Source organism: Fukomys damarensis, unplaced genomic scaffold (genome assembly GCF_012274545.1).
Source record: "Fukomys damarensis isolate Sample0158 unplaced genomic scaffold, DMR_v1.0_HiC HiC_scaffold_16, whole genome shotgun sequence".
Taxonomy (NCBI): domain Eukaryota; kingdom Metazoa; phylum Chordata; class Mammalia; order Rodentia; family Bathyergidae; genus Fukomys; species Fukomys damarensis.
The window spans coordinates 89,042,961-89,059,751 of record NW_022900928.1 but is presented as its reverse complement, the minus strand read 5'-3'; the positions used below and the strand labels follow the sequence as shown (position 1 = coordinate 89,059,751).

Genomic DNA, 16,791 nt, shown 5'->3' with positions numbered 1-16,791 from the left:
TGCCCTGCCCAGACAGACCTTGTCTTCTTCGTCCACTGGTTCAAAATTTGCCTATCAACTGCTCCTTTCTGGAAAAGTCTCCCTTGCTTTACCTTCCATCACTTAGATTTCTCTGAGTCTCCCGCCTTTGCTACTCAGCCATCTCTGAGGTCTGCCCCCTCCTTTTCTCTCTCCCTGTCATCAGCCTTACCTGGGCGGCCACCCTCTCTGCTCCTGGTGTTGTGCCCATTTCCACACAAAGGTACCTGATGATTTGTTCCAAAAGAACCTCTCACTCAGTCTCTGTGTGGCTCGCCATCAGGCCCTCACCATGAGCTGCCTCTGAACACATCTCCAGATGACCCCACCCACCTGCCCTGGGCTCCCCTCACTTGTGGCCCATGTGACCTCAGGCTGCAGCCCCAATGCTCCTTGGTCTAGAAACTCAGTCCTGTCTTGTGACTGTAATCCTCCCATGTGATGTCACAGGTCCCTTCATACTCATAATCAAAGTACTGTGGTTTGGGGATGTTTTTCTTTAGAGTCTGAGATTTATCTCTGTATAGAGTACTTGCCTAGCATGTCAAAATTCTGGGTTCACGGCCAGGGATTTTGTTCAGTGGTTCCACTGCCTGCCTTGCAAGCACAAAGGCCTGAGTTTGATCCCTGGTACAAAAAAAAAAGAAAAAATCCTGGGTTCAGTCCCCCCAGCAACACACGCACATGCATGTTACATTTTAATAATTATTTATTCAAGGTTGGCTGTCACCAGCATCTGCCTCGCTGCTACCCTGATGTACTCCAGTGGAAGAGAACCAGGTGACATTAACATGCCAGTTGCCTGAGATCCTGGATCCATCTATTGGGGCTATTGAGGATTAAAGACCCTGAAGCTGTGGCCCAAGGTAAACCACCCCTTAAAGGGAAAAATCCAAGCTCTTCACTGTCCCTGCTTCCTAGTGCTGCACCCCATTTTCCTGTGCTCTGCTATGAGCCTATTTCTGGGTTTTCTTGCCAAGATCCCTGGACACATTCCAGGCAGTTCATCTCCAATTCTGTGTCTTGTTTTGTTTTGTTTTGTTTTTGTTTTTTGAGACAGGGTCGCACTATATAGTTGAGACTGACCTGGAACTCACTGTGTGGCCCAGGCTGGTCTCGAACTCACAGTGACCCTCCTGCCTCAGCCTCCCGAGTGCTGGGATTACAGGCATGTGCCACCACGCCCGGCTTCCAATTCTGTGTCTTGTAGGTGCAGTGCTGTCTCATCATAGGTATTTGGGGGATTTTTTGGTGAACAGTTAAGGTATATCCAGAGTATTCGCAGAATATGGAATCCTGGGGGACAAAGATAATGGGAAACAGAACAGGACTGGTGCCCTTGGTGGCTAGTAGGTCTTTGGATGAAAGTTGTATTTTTCCTAGCCACAGCTCTGACAGACAGGTTTTCCCCTTTAATATTTTTTTTTCCTTTCTTCCATCCCACCCCTGGTACTGAGACTTAAACCCATAACCTTCACACTGAGGTACATCCCTAACTGCCCCAGACTTTTTTCTTTTTTTAATTTTGTGAGAGGTTCTTGCTATGTCACTAAATTGCCCAGGCTGGGCTCAAACTTGTGATCCTCCTGCCTCAGCCTACCAGACTGCTGAGATTACAGGCCTATGCCACACCACCTGGTACCTTTTCTTTACTTTCTTTGGTACTATGTTCTCTGCCATGGCCTGATTTTAATGCCCTGTTCTGTGCCCTCATTGCAAGCTGCTCCTGGAACCATGAATGGACAGCTGGGATTGCAGTCTCTTCTGTCATAAACTAAGAGCTAAGATCTCCTCCGTGTGACATTGGGAGTGGTTCTCCTGGGCCCAGGGCAGTATCTTGAGTTTCACAGGCATCTCATGTGGGCCTTTACTCCTCTGAGTCCCTGGGGACTGGCTGAGTTCTGAGATTCAGCCCACCAGAAGGAGTTCCTCAGTAGTAGAGTTGGAGCCACCTCAGCTGGCTTGCCATGGGTTAGAGGCAGCTCTGCTATCATCCATGTTCTGTAATGTTGGATGTGATTCACTTGGTGTCCGAATGCACAGATTTTTTTATCTTAATTTTCTTTAATCTCATCTTCCCCTGGTCTGAAGGGATGCAGCTGGCCAGATTTCAGATATTCATGATAGGAGGATTACATCTTCCTCCAATTCTTCTGTCCCTGGGAAATACCCTAGCTTACCAGGCTCATCCTGCCCTGTTGTTTTCTTTCTTCCCTCTTCTTGTGTCTCTTTTGAACTCGTCAAGTCTGGTCTATTCATATCCTTGAACTTGACGTAAGGTCCAGGGAAATGGATGAGGGGAAGGATAATGGATAGGGCAGGCGTGAGCATCTGAGGGGCCGGGCGGTCCATTTACCAGCATGGGGTTGGAAGGAAGAGCAGGGGTGGGGAGTTTAGGAAAGAGCAGAAGGCCCTGGAGCAGCCTGAAGGGACCCCTGGGGGACAAGGGTACCAGAAAAGAGTCTGAGAAGGACAAGTAGCAGTGTTCAGGGCGGGGGCATTCCAAAGGGAAGAAGCAAGATAGGGCTGTGGGTGCAGCAACAGAGCCCATTGAGTTAGTGGTAAGGCAGTCACTGGGGCCTTGCAAAAGCCATAGAGGAGTGGGAGGCTACTATAAGTCCTCTGGGAGTCTGTGGCAGAAAAGCCTGAGAGGGCACGGGCCCTGTCCCGCCTGTGCCCTTTGCAGGAGGCTGACATCCATGGGGGTGGTTCAGAGGAGCTAAGCAAAGACTGTCTCAGGACACTATAGGCTGCTTCACTTAACAACATCTGAGCTCCATGGCACCTTCACTGTGCCCTGTAGGCCAGGTGAGCCCGAGTGCTAGCGACACGGATCAGGAGCCTCTCTCCCTCCTGGCCAGAACTTAGTAGCCAGCACTGGCCTCTCCTCAGTGAAACCTCTAGGGGACTTCATGTGAGACCAGGCCCCTCCTGGGGTCTCACAGTGCCGAGTGGTCTCCCAGTCTTCTTCAGTATGGCTCTAGCTCTGCATGTTGTCAGTGAACTCAGGGCCCTTGCCTACCTTCCTGTGTATCCACAACACATAGAAAAGTCACCAAGTGCCTCCCACATTCTGAGACCCCCCAAAAGGAAAAGGGGAAAGTAAGTCAGAAAATGGATCCAGAAACTACTAGTGAAGGTTGTGGGGGCCCAGTTATGGGATGTGTACCCTCCAAAATAGTGTAAGTCACACTTCCCCCAAGGAGGCCGTGGCAGGGAAGTCTCATCCTGGGCTGAATTCACACTGTCGTGTTGTACCTTACCTTCTCTCCGGCCTCTCTCTGGCCTCTCCAGTCTGGGCCTCCTCTTCCCCAAAGTGTCCCCCAGAGTTCAGTGAGGCTGCTGAGAGCCGTGCTTTTCATCTTGCCTTCCAGCCTCCACCCATCTTCTCATTGCCCCAAGCTTCCAAGCATATTGGAAATGGAAAAAATCAAAAAGCCCTCCAAGAGACAGAAACCCTCAGGACCAGTAGGACAAGAGCCTTGCGTGAGTGCCAGCACCCCTATGACAAGACCTAAGAGCCCAGCCACCACCCTGGCCTGTCCCAGCCCTGATTTGTGTACCAGAGCCACCAACACCTCTGGTAAGCTTGAGGCTGCCAGGGAAGGCCTGCCAGAGACTGAGGTCAAACTTGATTTGGCTGACAGAGAGAACAAGGCCAGTAGAAGGAAAGCCAGACTCTCCAGCCCTGCAAAGAAGCGGGAAAGAGACTTGTCCCAGCGGAAGAGCAGCCTGTGCCCCCTGCCTGGTGGCACAACAGTCTCTGCACCTGGCCTGGACCAAGTTCACCTGGAGAAGCAGGTAGAAGGTGCCCTTGGCCTCCCTGCCTGCAAGGGAAAGAGAAAAACCCACTCTCTGGGAGGGCCTGATCTTCAGCCCTCTGCGTCCCATGCCAAGTGCTGGGCCAGCCCTGAGAGAAGTAAGCTAAAGGGGCCCTCTGGGGCCTGCAACCTCCAGCCTGTCCCTGGGTCAGAGCCTTCCGTGAGGCTTGAGAAGAGGAAAGTATCCAGGCAGAAGGCACGTGGATCGAAAGAGGAAGGGATGAAGACAAGAAAGAAAGCAAGGTCCCTGCCGCTCAGCACTGGCTGTGCCCCAGCTGTGGTTCATCCTCTCCCCCAACAACCCCAGAACACCAGTCCTAACAGGTTGGAGGCGAGCCAGGCCAAGGAGGATGAGGCTGTGAGGCAGGCTGACATTCTCCCAGCTAATCTGGCCAGAGAGCTGCGGTACCCTAAGAAACGGAAGAAAAAGCATTTGCTTTGTGGCGTGCTGGAGAAGTCAGGGCCCCAGCCAAGCCTCCAGGAGGCCCCCTCCTTGAATCAATTGGTTAGAGATACAAAAGTAGAGACCCGGGGCTTAAATTCTGCCCCACATTCGCTGAGCCCTCTGCAGGCTCTACCAGATGTCAGACATTTCTTTACTGGAGGCTTCAAGAATACCTACCGTGTCACCTGCAACCTGTGTGGTGCAAGTGTCAGGCGGGACAAAGCCAACGGGCAGTCCCGAGGCTCAGGCCTCATCCGGCATCTGACCAATAAGCACAGCATGGAGTGGGAGAGAAGGCCAGGCCCAAGCAGCCCAGGCCAGCGGCCAGCAGGGGCAGAGCAGGCACAGGACAAGGCTTTGCCCCCTGGTACACTCAGTCTTGGGGAGCCCAGAGACCCCCTAGATGCTGTGCCCTTGGAGAACAGCAGCAAGGAGCCAACTCTGGACAGACCTGAGCAACTGCTCCTGGCCTTGCCACCCCTGCCCAATTCTGGGGCAGTCAAAGACAGCCCAAGTGACACACATGACCCCAGCTGGCCTCAGGGTCAAGCCTGGAATCACAGGATTGCAGAGCTTCTCTGTGGCCTGGTCTTGCCACTCTCCTTCGTGTCCTCACCGCCGTTCAGGAGGTTCATGGCCCAGGTGGACCCTTGCTACTGCCTGCCCTCCCCGGCCTTCTTCTCCGACAAAGCCTTGCCCCTGCTGCACGAGGCCATGGGTGACCAGGTGCTTCAGGAGATGCAGTGGGCTGAGAGTGGCCATGTCCACCTCACCACCTCTGTGTCAGCCCAGGACTCCATGGTAAACTACATGGCCATCACTGCCCACTGGGTGGCCAGCAAACCTGCAACACCAATGAGCCCACGAAAGCGTGCAGTGCTCTGGGTCCGGGGCCTGCCCCTGGAGAGAGCCGCTGAGGATGGACATCCCGAGCTGCTGGAGCAGATCAGCCTGTGGCTGGGCCGTGGCTCCCTGCGGTCTGGTTTTCTGGTGTCAGGTGGCTGCCCCAGCCTGGAATGGGCAGTGAGGGCTGAGGGTTACACCCACATCCCTTGTTTCGCCCACTGCCTTGACTCCCTGGTGAGCAACTTTCTGTGTCACCACCATAGTGTGCAGATCATCCTGAGCACCGCCAGGGCCATCTGCAGCCATTTCCAAGGCTCTGCAGAGGCCCGGAGCCTTCTTGGCCAGGTGCAGCAACAGTGTGGCCTCCCAACCCAGCAGCCTTTCGAGGAGCTCTCAGATGATTGGGGCTCAGCCTACCGCTTGATGGAGTGGCTGGTGGAGCAGCAGCCTGCCCTACAGGCATATGCTGAGAGCCAGCAGCCAGGCAAGGCCGGCACTGCCCTGTCCGCCGTGTTCTGGAGCCTGGCAGACAGTCTGGTCAAGCTCTTGCAGCCCTTCCAGATGGCAGTCCGTGAGGCCAGCATGGCCCAGGCTTCTCTGAGCCAGGTGCTGCCCCAGCTGCGCTACCTGCACATCTTCCTGGAGCAGGTCCACAGGCACTTCCAGGAGCAGAGCATCGGGGATGTGGGTGCAGCCTTGAGGCTGGCTGAGGGGTTGGCCCTGCAGCTCTCCACAGACCGCCAGCTCAATGAGCTCTTCCACCGTGAGGAGTTTGTGTTGGCCACCCTGCTGGACCCACGCTTCAAGGGCAAGGTCGAGGCCATCCTGCCTGAGGGGGCTGACATCGACCACTGGAAGCAAGTCCTGGTGTACAAGGTGAAGGAGATCATGGTGACTGAATATTTGCCCTCCTCTAGTGCAAGGCACAAGGGCATGCATGCAAACACCACCAGGAGAGCCAGGGCCAAGCAGAAAGGCCAGAGGGAGTCTCTGCGCAGGCAGAGCAACCATAGCCCCTTTCTGCTGGTGCAGGGGGAGAAGAGCCTGCTGGAGCAGTTGGAGAGTGTAGGCCTCTTGGCATCCCAGAGCAGTGGGGCCTCACTCTCCACAGAGAACCACCTGGCCAGCGTCATCGTCAGGAGGTACCTGCGGGACAATGAGACCATCGGGGCCCAGGAGGACCCACTGGCCTACTGGGAGAGGAAGCGCAGTTCCTGGCCAGCCCTGGCCCAGCTGGCAACCATCTACCTGTCCTGCCCCCCCACAGGAGCCTTCTCAGAAGGCGTCTTAGCCTCCCTGGACAGCCCCACCATTGTAGAACAGAAGCCCCCTCTCAAAGGAGAGGCCATTGAGCACCTGCTTTTCCTGAAGACCAACCTAGAGAACTTCCCTCACTATACCCCACCATCCCTTGTCTTCTCTAGTAGTGACCCGGCTGAGGAGGAGCAGAACCCATAACCTGCCTGGCGTGCTAGGGTGGGCACTCCTAGGCTGGTGCAGGCTGTTCCAGGAGCCTTGAGAGTTTGGAGGTACAGCCCGCAGTCTGTTGCTCACAGAGCTTACTCAGGGAACGCCTCCTGCAGCAGATAAGTGTGGAGCACAGTGCTGTATCCCAGATTTTACCATCTGAATCCTGTCAGTATAGGGACAGTGTCTCTGTCCTTGACAGGTTGCCATGTTCTGCCTGTTGATCCATGTCTATCCAGCAGTTCACAGAGGAAGGTCTTACTGGCTTCCTATGTGGCTGTGAACTGTACTACATGGCTTTTAAAACTGTGATGTCATATAAAATATTTCATACTAGTGAATATTAAGGACCTTGCAAAAGCTTATCCGTGTGGATAAGAAGCAGCCTTAGCCCAGAGCAGTGACCCATGCCTGTAATCTCAGCTACTTGGGAGGCTGAGGCAGGAGGATCACAAGTTCGAGACCAGCCTGGGCAACTTTGGGAACAACCTTATCTCAGGATGAACTATAAAAAGGGCTGGTGCTATAGCTCAGTGGTAAAGCACCCTAGGTTAGATCCCTATACTCCTAAAAAATAAAAATAAAAACAGCCTTCCCAAAAAGGAAGAGGGGGGCTGGGGATTTAGCTCAGTTGTTCCGCTGCATGCCTTGCAAATGTAAGGTCACAAGTTCGATTCCCTGGTACCCCCCCACCAAAAAGATATATATATGAAGATAGGAACCCCAAGGCAAAATAAGTCATCTCCAGAGGGAAGTGTGTACATCCATGCACACACACCAGTCTTGGAGACCCCAGAGTAGCCAGGGAACCCTAAGGGGTGAGACTGAGCATCTCGGCCTAAAGAGCTCAGCATGCTAGCCTTATCCCTAGGTTGCTAGGTCTGTTCCACCTGGCAGCACCTGCTTCCCCTTGCCCTGGCCACTGTTAGGGCAGAGGCATATTTGGAAGAGAGGAAGGATATGTAAGGAGCTCACTGAAACAGACTGTTGAGAGCTGTAGGACCTAGTGCAGCATCTGAGGAATGGGAACCATTGGGACTGGACAGGAGAGGCAGGCAGGCCAGGCCCTGCACACCCCACAGGATTCGAGCCAGGTGCTGCTCCAGCTGCGCTACCTGCTCATCTTCCTGGAGCAGGTCCACAGCCGCTTCCAGGAACAGCTCATCCTGGATGTGGGTGCAGCCTTGAGGCTGGCTGAGAACTTGGCCAGCCTGAGGGTACCTGGTCCCTGCAATGTGTCAGAAATAGAGTACGTACTCCTGCCCTCATAAACCATCTCACTTGAATGGTGACCCCAAAAACCTGTTCCCATTGCCTCCTAGATTTTCAGTCCTGTGTGTCACTGGGACTAATTCAGCAAGACAGTGGGAAATGACTGAAAATGTAAAGGAGCAGGAAAAGTGAACCCCATTCCTGTCATTCGTAGACAGTCTGTCAGTGCTTTGACAGGCAATAGTCCCTTTTTTACACTGAGATCATATCTTGTGAACTATTTCTTATGCAGTGTCTTTATTTTAACAATAAACAGTTGGAGACGGGGATTTAGCTCAGTGGTGCTTCCATCTGCCTCACAAGTGCAAGGTCCCAAGTTCGATCCCCAGCACACACAAAAAAAGCAAAATAAAGCCGGACGTGGTGGCGTGCGCCTGTAATCCCAGCACTTGGGAGGCTGAGACAGGAGGATTGCTCTGAGTTCGAGACCATCCTGGGCTACATAGACCCTATCTCAAAAAACCAAAAAAAAAGCAAAATAAACAGTTGTAGCTTTTCATTAACCCTTTGTGAGTGTCATCTTCAGTGGCTGGAGTAGTATGGTTCAATCTCCAGATGGCTTCCTGCAGTGGGTGGCTGACGTGGTCCTGCTGTCCTTCACTGTGTCCTGTGTTGGCGGCCGGGAGAGAAGGTGGGAGTGGGAGAAAGGGTGATAGAGCTTGGTCCAGAGCCAGGGACTTACTTCTGCCTAGAGATTCTTTTGTTTCCCCAGAGACAGTTGTAGGTCTCATAGCTGGCAGAGGGGTGGTTCTGTTGGTGTCTGGTGGGCAGAGGCCAGCAACACCCACAGCAAAGACTGACCTTTCCAGAATGATGTCTGCAGTGTCTGAGATGGGGGCGTGGGGCAGAGGAAAGGATCCCCCATCTCCCCTAGACTTAGTTCTGCCCTGCCCCTGTTCATATCCCAGGCCTTATTTTCCTAGAAAGGTAAACTGAGGCTTGTGGGGGTGGGCTTGTTTTTTCTTGATCACAGTCAGCCTCCCTCTGGAGCCCTGAGTGTGATGGTACCAAGTCCTTTCAGACTCATTAGCTAGGCCAGGAGGATGATGCGCTTCCTTTCCATGCAGGTTGGGCTGGCTCTGAGTCACACAGGCCCAGCAGGGACAGAGCTGCTCACTGCACTGGCCCACTGCTGCTCCCAGGTGCTCAGTCCTTCCCAGGACACCTATGTTGTGACCCTAGGAATGTCAGTGTTTCCCATGGCCACACACAGTGCTGTTGTCACTCCTCCACCCCATCCCCAGTAGCAGCTGCTCAGGGAGGGCAGGGAAGGCCTATGCTGCTAGAGCAGTGCTGGAGCGTGCTCGCCTAGTCTGGGTGGCCCTTTGGGTAAAGAAGGGCCACATTCTGCCCCAGTTGGCTCTCTCTGCTCCATGGTTTTCTCTGTAAACTGCCCTGGCAGCCATAGTGTGGTGGTTGTGCACAGCCACTGTCCCCTTGTGTCCCTATCTGCCCATCCCCAGTGCTCTCCTTTCCAGTGCCATCTTCTTCCCCTGGTATTGAGGGTTGAACTCAGGAACTTGTGCTTGCCAGGCAGGCGTGCTTTCACTGAGCTGCATCCCAGCAAATCCAGTGTCATCTCTTGAAGCTACTGACCCGGTCCTTTGAGCCATTTGTTCCTCAGTCGTCTGGTTGATTTGGCTCCATCTCTGCCTGTGACTGCCCATCCAGCATCCCATCTTCTTCATCTTGGCTAGGCCCAGTGGGTGTTTACCAGTGTCACTGTCCCTCCTTGAAAGCCTCACATCTCCCATGGTGCCCATCCATGTCCCCCAGGTATGCCCAAGCAGCAGGTGGGTTCTCCGTTCTAGCTCTCTCGCTGTGCACCTGTCTCCTAACCTTTCCCTTCTGATGTGTGCAGGGTGCTCCTAGGGAGACTTCACAAGGCTCCTGTCCCCAAGAGGTTGGACTGTGTGCCCCTACCCTCCTTGACCCTAGCTGCCACCTCTGCTGAGAAGTCAGTTTCTTCAGTTAGAGCTCCTGTCCAGCCACAGTTGCAATCACCTACCCTCAGCACTGCAGGGTTGAATGTCTTCTTTTGTGCCATGCTGAGCATCAAACTCAGGGTCTCGTGCACACTAAGCAAGCACGCTGCCACTGAATCACTTCCACAGCCCCTCAGATGTCTTTATGTCCCATCTTGTCCCCTCTGCATCCTGAGAAGGAAGCCCCCTGCCATCCATCTGGCCAGATCCATCCACCCTGTTGCCCATGTCCTCGTGTGGGTTGGGTACGCATCTTTTGTTGATGTTTCTGGCATAGATATAGGTATCTGGTGCCTGGTGCTTGCTGGCACCCTGTGCTCATGTGTGACGGCTGTTCTGGTCACAAGCAAAAGATGCTGTGTCACACCCTGCTTTGTGGTCACTGGTTTCTGTCTCTTTGGGTTGGGATGGAGTGTGGGAGGTCTGTACAGAAAATCCATTCAGAGCACTGATGAGGACCCTTTAAGGTCCTTGCTGGCAGGATGGGTGGAACTGAAGAACTGGGCTCTGGGTCATTTTCCTTGGAGGAGGAATAAAAGTGGTATTGATGGTGTGAAGTCAGACTCTGGAGTCACCAGCAGTGTGTGCCTGCAGGTTCCATAAACAGCAGGGAGGGCCGGGCATGGTAGCACATGCCTGTAATCCCAGCACTCGGGAGGCTGAGGCAGGAGGATTGTTGTGAGTTTGAGACCAGTTTGGGCTACATAGTGAGTTCCAGGTCAGTCTCACTACATAGTGAGACCCTGTCTCAAAAGACCATAAGCAGCAGGGACAGTGGTCCCAAGGGCCTGTGAATGTCACACACAGGCACGCATGTACCCACCTACCTGGCTTAGGCTCCCGAGGCTGGGAAGCTGTCCTTGGAACGGAGGTGTCCTCCTGTTGTTCTCTCTGCTTAAGCCTTGACCTCCTGGGCAGCATTGTTATCGTCCCTCCCCGCTGGCCACCTCATGCCGCAACCCTGCACAGACACTGGGACCTGACACATCCTCCACCAGCTCTCAGCCAGCCTAGGTGCCCCTGCACCTACCTCCAGATAGTGTCCTCCCTGCTGGCTGCCCCCAGCTTGCCCCTTGGGACAGTGATATCATATATGCATGTGGCTCTGAGCGATCTAACATGCCACTACCAGTGTTATGTGCTGATCTCTGACCAGTTGATGCCAGAGCAAAGTGCAGGCATGAGTGGGCAGCATGGGCATGGAAACCCGCTGACCCAGTAACACCATGGCTTCTCTGGCCCTTCCCTCCTTAATTTCCATTTCATCCCTCATCTAAGATTAAAAGCTTAGGCTCTGTGGCTCTAGCCAAGATGTTCTCTGGAAACCACGTTAAATTTAGAAAAATGGAGAGAACTTTTGTTTTCTTTTCTTTTTTGACATAGTACTTGAGATAGACCCCAGCTTTCACACTGTGCTATAGTCCCAGCCCCTTTTTTTCATTTTTTGAGACACAGTCTTGCTAAGTCACTAAGTTGCCCAGGCTGGGCTCAAATTTAAGTCGTCCTGCCTCAGCCTCCTAGAGTACTCCTAGGTTGCACCACCACACCCAGCTGAGAGAACATTTTTGAGAGAATCAAACAAAGTACAGGGTACACTCTAAGGGTTTGCATGGACATCACTATCCACGGCAGGAAGCAAAAGACATTGGTGGTGGTGACCTGTTGTCTGTTTAGAAAGAACTCTATTTAAAGAGGAGTACCTCAGTGAGGTTAATAAGGATGGATTTGTGGCCCCACCCCAGACCTGACATTCAGGATGGATAGAACTGGCAGTGCAACATGGCCTTCACCACTGGGGCCAACCAGGGCCACTCCCCTTAGGTTAGGGCCTGAGCCTTGTCATGTCTCATGCCTTGGTGTCCTGGTTGTTGGCTCTGGCGGTAAAGGCATGGGTCAGACATCAGGCTGTCAACCAGCTGCACAGGCCACAGAAGTGCCTGGGAGAAGCCCACCTGACTGTGAATTGTCTCTCCTCAGGGACCTACAGGCCCTCCAGTCGGGTACCAGAACCAGGCCTCCCGGCACTGGCCTGAGGATAACCTGAAGGTGCCTGTTTTGGGGGAGAGCAGTGGCTGACCCCTAAGGGCACCCACATCCCTGTGACAGCCTTGCCAGGACCCAGGCCACCTCAACCAGCTGGTGTTACATGGAGCCTCCAGGCGAGAAGCCAGGAGAGGCGGATGGGCTGTGCATCACACCCCAGATGCTGAAGTCACGCACGGGTGAGTTTGCTCTGGAGTCCATCCTGCTGCTGAAGCTCCAAGGCCTAGGGCTGGCAGACCTGGGCTGCTTGGGAGAGTGCCTGGGCCTCGAGTGGCTGGACCTGTCAGGCAATGTGCTCACTCAGCTGGGCCCGCTGGCCTCCTTGCGTCAGCTGACAGTGCTCAATGTGTCCAACAATCGGCTGACTGGGCTGGAGCCGCTGGCTGCCTGTGAGAATCTGCAGAGTCTCAACGCTGCGGGCAACCTGCTGGCCACCCCTAGCCAGCTACAGTGCCTGGCTGGGCTGCAGGGCCTCAAGCACCTGCGCCTCCAGGACCCTTTGGCCCGGCTCAGCAACCCCCTGTGTGCCAGCCCCTCCTACTGGGCCTCGGTCCGGGAGCTGCTGCCCGGCCTGAAAGTCATCGATGGGGAGCGTGTGAGTGGCCGTGGCAGTGAGCTCTACCAGCTTTGCCGAGACCTGGACAGCTCCCTGCGCCCAAGCTCCAGCCCTAGCCCCAGGGCCATGGAGGCCCAGCCCTGGGTAGAGCCCGGTTACTGGGAGTCCTGGCCTTCCCGGAGCAGCTCAATCCTGGAGGAGGCCTGCAGGCAGTTCCAGGACACGCTACAGGAGTGCCTTGACCTGGACTGCCAGGCCAGCGACAGCCTGGCCCAGGCTGAGCAGGCCCTTGGCCCTGAGGGCTCTGCCCCTTCCTTTGTCTTCTGAATGTGCCCTGGTGCCTGTGATGGCCTGACCGGTGGCCCCGATGCCTGCACTTCTTTCCTTGCTTCTGTATTCTGTCCTTCCCCTGACCTTGCATGCTCAGGTATGGGTTCATCTGTCCCTGTCCTGAGAGGCCCCTCCCACCAGGACAGTCTCCCACCATCCCTGCATGTGGAGCAGGACACAGCTCTCATGCAGCCCCTAGCAGGTTTAGGGTTCTCATGGGCAGCTGGCACATATGCTGTGAGACAGGAAAGGGGTGCTGAGCCTGTGGCCATAGCAGCTGCCTCTCCCGGCTGCCACAACCTGAGACTTGGTGCACAGTGTTACTTCCGCCTAAGGCTGCAGTGAGGAAGATAGGTAGCAAGCCAGCTGGACCTGCAGAGCACAGACGTGGCTGTGAGCTGAGTGCACTGACTCCACGTCTACCTGTATGGACAACAACAGCCCACTGTGCCCAGGCCTGTGCTTCCCTGGAGCCTTCTCTGCATTCTCACCCCAGTCCTATTAAACAGCTCATGAGTTTATTTGCATCGATGCCTGGTCTGTGGGACCTCGCCTCTGGTCCTGCACCAGAGCTCCTCTAGTCCCATGTGTACCTGTTGGGCATGCATACACATACACACATGTATGCACACATATATACACCCACACAGCCCCACTGCCCTTTTTCATTTGGCTTCCTACAGGTTGAGCTGAGTGCCAAGGGCAACATGAGGAGTGCAGGAAACAGGTTTGGAGAAGAGTTTTATTGGTCTTGGACGTCTGGCTGGGTGGGGCTACCTGCTACTGTCCAGGAAGCCAACTGAGATTCTAGAGAAAAGAAACAAACCTGCGATTTGGGTGCCATCTTGTCGCAGTCCCAGCTCTCTGCCAGGCTCTTGTCTCTTTGTCCCTGCCACCCGAAGTCCAGCAGCAACCCAGTCCCTGCCCTTGGCCACCTACCAGTCCAGGGCTCAGCTAGAGGGCAGCGCCCTGGAGAAGGCAAACTGTCCAGGGAAGTAGAAGTTGTGGGGGTCCTCGCCAGCCCGCTGCACCTTGCTGCACTGAGGTTCCTGGGGCTCCTGACAACACCAACAACTGGTCAGGCAGTGCCAGGAGAGCAGCAGTGTCCCAAAGTGCCAAGACCTCTAGGGAATGCCCATCATGCCTAGAGTCCCCTCTTGCACTTCCCCCTCACCCAAGCTTCCTCCACCTTGCTGTTTCCAGCCACCTCCCCAGCCTCTGTCCTGCATACCTGGCCTTGTGTCTCTATGGGACAGTGGACCATCCGGCCCAGAACTGTATGCTCAGGGTCCAGTTTGATGCAGGCCAGGCATTTCCTCTTCCTCTGGGGAAGGGAAGGGTGGTGAGGGAGACATCCAGCACTGCAAGGATGGGGCTGGGGACTTCTCACAGTGGGGACCTGCACCCTTGGGAGGCTGTGGCCTGGGAGACAAGGCATCATGCACCCCAGCTTGGTTCAGCATAGCCCACCCCAGGACTGAGAGAGTTTAGAAGTCAGTGAATCCTGGGACTTTAGTGTTCATGGGGGCAGGAATCCTTCCCAGATGTATGCTTATCCATGTACATTCATGTGTTGGCATGTGTATGCATCCCTATGCATGGGTGTGTAAAAGCAACAATTACCCCGGATGAGCTCTCTCCACCTACTTCCATCAGAATCTCTCCCCTGTGGTCTATTCAGTTTGTTGAAATTTTCTTTAAAACTTGATTTGAATATAAGGATTCCAGAAACCCGAGGTTTGAAAATCACTGATAAAATCCAGTCCTCTCCTTTAGCAGGTGGAGGAACCCGAAAGAGCACAGGGTTTGTGATCTCAGAGGGGGAACTGGAACCCCAACGGCAGCACCCCTGGTCCAGGGCTCAGCCCATAACAGTGGCTGTGCCCTGATCATTGTGAAGCCCCATTGTGAATCAGCCATGGCCCGGGGCAGGCACTGGATAAACCCATGCCCAGGGTTTTCCAACTAGGAACCTGAGGCCCAGTAGGAACCTCACTCAGACAAAGGCAAGTCCTTCCTTCCCTGCCTCGGCCAGGCCAGCCTCACGGTGGCTCACAGGGGTCCCTTCCCCAGGGCTTCTCTCTGGACCTCCTAGTTCTGTCCACCAGAGGCCCGGGCCCTGTGTCACATGCTTACCCCATTGGGTTTGACTTTACATTCTGGTTTCTTCCAGTCCTTCTTCCGACAGCCAGTCTGCTGGAGCCTGAATTCCAGCCTTACAAAGGTACCTGCTGGGAAGGGCTGCAAACAACAAGAGGCCTCTGCTCTGAGCTGGGTGCTATGAGCTGGCCCTGGCCCCACTGTGCACTTCGAGCCAGTGTAACTGAAGAAGTGGCTTTTTTCCTGCCATCTTCCTGGGAATGTGCTGGCCTCCTGGGTGTAGCCCTTGGCCTCCCAACCTCATGTGGCCACAAACCATGTCCATGGCGCTGTCCATGCTGGTCTTCTGGAAGGCCCACTGCACAGGCGGGTGTTTGTGGAACTCCTCCAGGGCCACCTGCAGGCCCCTGTGCTGTACCTCGGTGAGCTCAGCCCCACCCACACCTTCAGTGCGCAGCCACAGGGCCAGTAGGATCAGCAGCCGCCACATGCTTTGGCCCTGCAAAGACACTGTGTGGTCCTTGGTTCTTCCCGACAGCTGGGAGCTGCTGCCTCCTGGACAGGAAAAATGGCCCTTTCCCGGAATTGCCTGTGTCTGCCTCCCACCCTGGCCAGCAGAGTTTTGGCAGAGTTCCCCTCCAGCAGCCCCTTTTTTAGCCCATTCTCTCCCCCACTGCTGCCCCTGGGGGCCTTCTCTGCTCCCCCTATCCCTTCTAGCCCTCAGTCCAGAACCTCCCTGCTCCAGAGCCTGCACCCCATCCCAGACCCAGGCCAGCAGCGGGGGAGGGAGGGGAGACAGCTGGAGGCCAAATGTCTCTGGGAGGAGTAAACAGGCAGGGAGGCCAGGTTGGGAGGGTGGACTGCGCCGATGCTTAACCCTCCCCATACCAGGGCTGTTGTTGCCATCTGCCTTGACACACCCTAGAAATGGGGTCCCTCCTGCCAGGTTCCAGCTTGCTAGTCTCAAGAGGAGCCTCCCTCCTTTGCCTCCTTTCTGGGTCCTTTGCTACCACCTCCCTCCTGGTCCCCCAGAGAGCTTTGTCTGGACAAGTGGTCTTGGGACTCACCAGAAAGTCACCACTGCAGAAAGTGAGGTCTTCAGTGAAAAAGGCACCGGGCTGTCACCTTGAATCAAGGGTTTTACATGTGTGGTCTTAGGACCTTCTGCCACCCGCCACCCTTCTGCTCTCACTCCTCACCTCCTTCCCTGTGACTTCGGGGTCTCTTCCAGACTTCCCCGCTGAGACCTTGGCTGGCTGTCAGCCTCTTCCTGTCCCTCCCCCAGCCATGGCACCGCCCTCCCCCAGCACCCGCCTGCCCCAGCCCCACCTCCTGGGCCCCCTCCAGCCTCTGCCGCTCCTCCCCCTCTGCCAGCTCTGACCCTGACCCTGGCCACGCGGTACATTCACCAGGAGCAGGAGGCCTGGAAATTCAGCAGTCCCTGGTTCCACCTCCCCCAGGGCCACCACCACCGCCACTCAGTGAGACACTGTCCCAGTCCCTGAGTGGCTTCTGTGGCTGCCCCACTACCCAAGTAAGGCTGCCTTTTCTTAGGCCCTAGCTGGGTGGAGTTCCCCGTTCCCTAAAATCTTTATTTCAGGAAATTCTTCCCAGAAACCCTCAAACCATGGGAGATCTTGAGGAGTCAGCCCTGCTTTCCACCCCCTAGTGCCACACTGAGAAGATTTCTCCACAGGGCTGACTGTGGTATCCAGAGTCCAATCTGGACCCTGCACACTTCTTTGCTTGGCTGTTCCTATGTCCTGTCCTTGGGACACAGACCACATAGGGACAGATGACAAAGTCCTGGACCCTTAAACTGGCAGACATTAAAAGATGATTTGTGTTCTGAGGTGGTCGGTGACCCAGAGGCTGGACCTGCAGATGCCCCACGAGTAACTAAAAGTA

General features: G+C 55.0%; 3 protein-coding genes across 5 annotated transcripts; 2 read left to right on the top strand and 1 right to left on the bottom strand.

Moving 5' to 3' along the window:
* The first annotated feature begins 796 nt into the window (after positions 1-796).
* On the top strand, positions 797-13,121 carry Lrrc61 (leucine rich repeat containing 61). Its single transcript, XM_010619170.2, has 2 exons — positions 797-884; positions 11,832-13,121. The coding sequence occupies exon 2, from the start codon at positions 12,001-12,003 to the stop codon at positions 12,778-12,780; it is 780 nt and encodes a 259-aa protein (XP_010617472.1). The 5' UTR covers positions 797-884; positions 11,832-12,000; the 3' UTR covers positions 12,781-13,121.
* On the top strand, positions 806-7,172 carry Zbed6cl (ZBED6 C-terminal like). The gene is made up of 2 exons (XM_010619171.2): positions 806-884; positions 3,393-7,172. The coding sequence occupies exon 2, from the start codon at positions 3,439-3,441 to the stop codon at positions 6,586-6,588; it is 3,150 nt and encodes a 1,049-aa protein (XP_010617473.1). The 5' UTR covers positions 806-884; positions 3,393-3,438; the 3' UTR covers positions 6,589-7,172.
* A 390-nt stretch (positions 13,122-13,511) lies between the features above and the next one.
* Positions 13,512-16,164, bottom strand: Rarres2 (retinoic acid receptor responder 2). Of its 3 annotated transcripts, none has more exons than XM_010619173.3 (7): positions 16,083-16,164; positions 15,951-16,008; positions 15,200-15,393; positions 14,920-15,024; positions 14,015-14,107; positions 13,723-13,841; positions 13,512-13,590 (listed from the first exon to the last, which is right to left on the bottom strand). In XM_010619173.3, exons 3-6 carry the CDS (start codon positions 15,371-15,373, stop codon positions 13,734-13,736), a joined length of 480 nt encoding a protein of 159 aa, XP_010617475.1. In that variant the 5' UTR covers positions 15,374-15,393; positions 15,951-16,008; positions 16,083-16,164; the 3' UTR covers positions 13,512-13,590; positions 13,723-13,733. The 3 variants fall into 3 exon arrangements, with proteins under 3 accessions (XP_010617475.1, XP_010617474.1, XP_010617477.1); XM_010619172.3 differs by having other exon boundaries at positions 15,200-15,382; XM_010619175.3 differs by lacking the exon at positions 15,951-16,008 and having other exon boundaries at positions 15,200-15,382; positions 16,083-16,161.
* Positions 16,165-16,791: the final 627 nt, after the last annotated feature.

Coding starts and splice junctions, on each gene's coding strand:
- Zbed6cl (XM_010619171.2), top strand. CDS start 3,439: ATGGAAAAAATCAAAAAGCCCTCCAAGAGACAGAAACCCTCAGGACCA.
- Lrrc61 (XM_010619170.2), top strand. CDS start 12,001: ATGGAGCCTCCAGGCGAGAAGCCAGGAGAGGCGGATGGGCTGTGCATC.
- Rarres2 (XM_010619173.3), bottom strand. CDS start 15,373: ATGTGGCGGCTGCTGATCCTACTGGCCCTGTGGCTGCGCACTGAAGGT. Junction 14,108..14,919: donor GTAAAGTCAAACCCAATGGG/GTAAGCATGTGA, acceptor TCCCTTCCCCAG/AGGAAGAGGAAATGCCTGGC. Junction 13,842..14,014: donor CCATAGAGACACAAGGCCAG/GTATGCAGGACA, acceptor TGGTGTTGTCAG/GAGCCCCAGGAACCTCAGTG.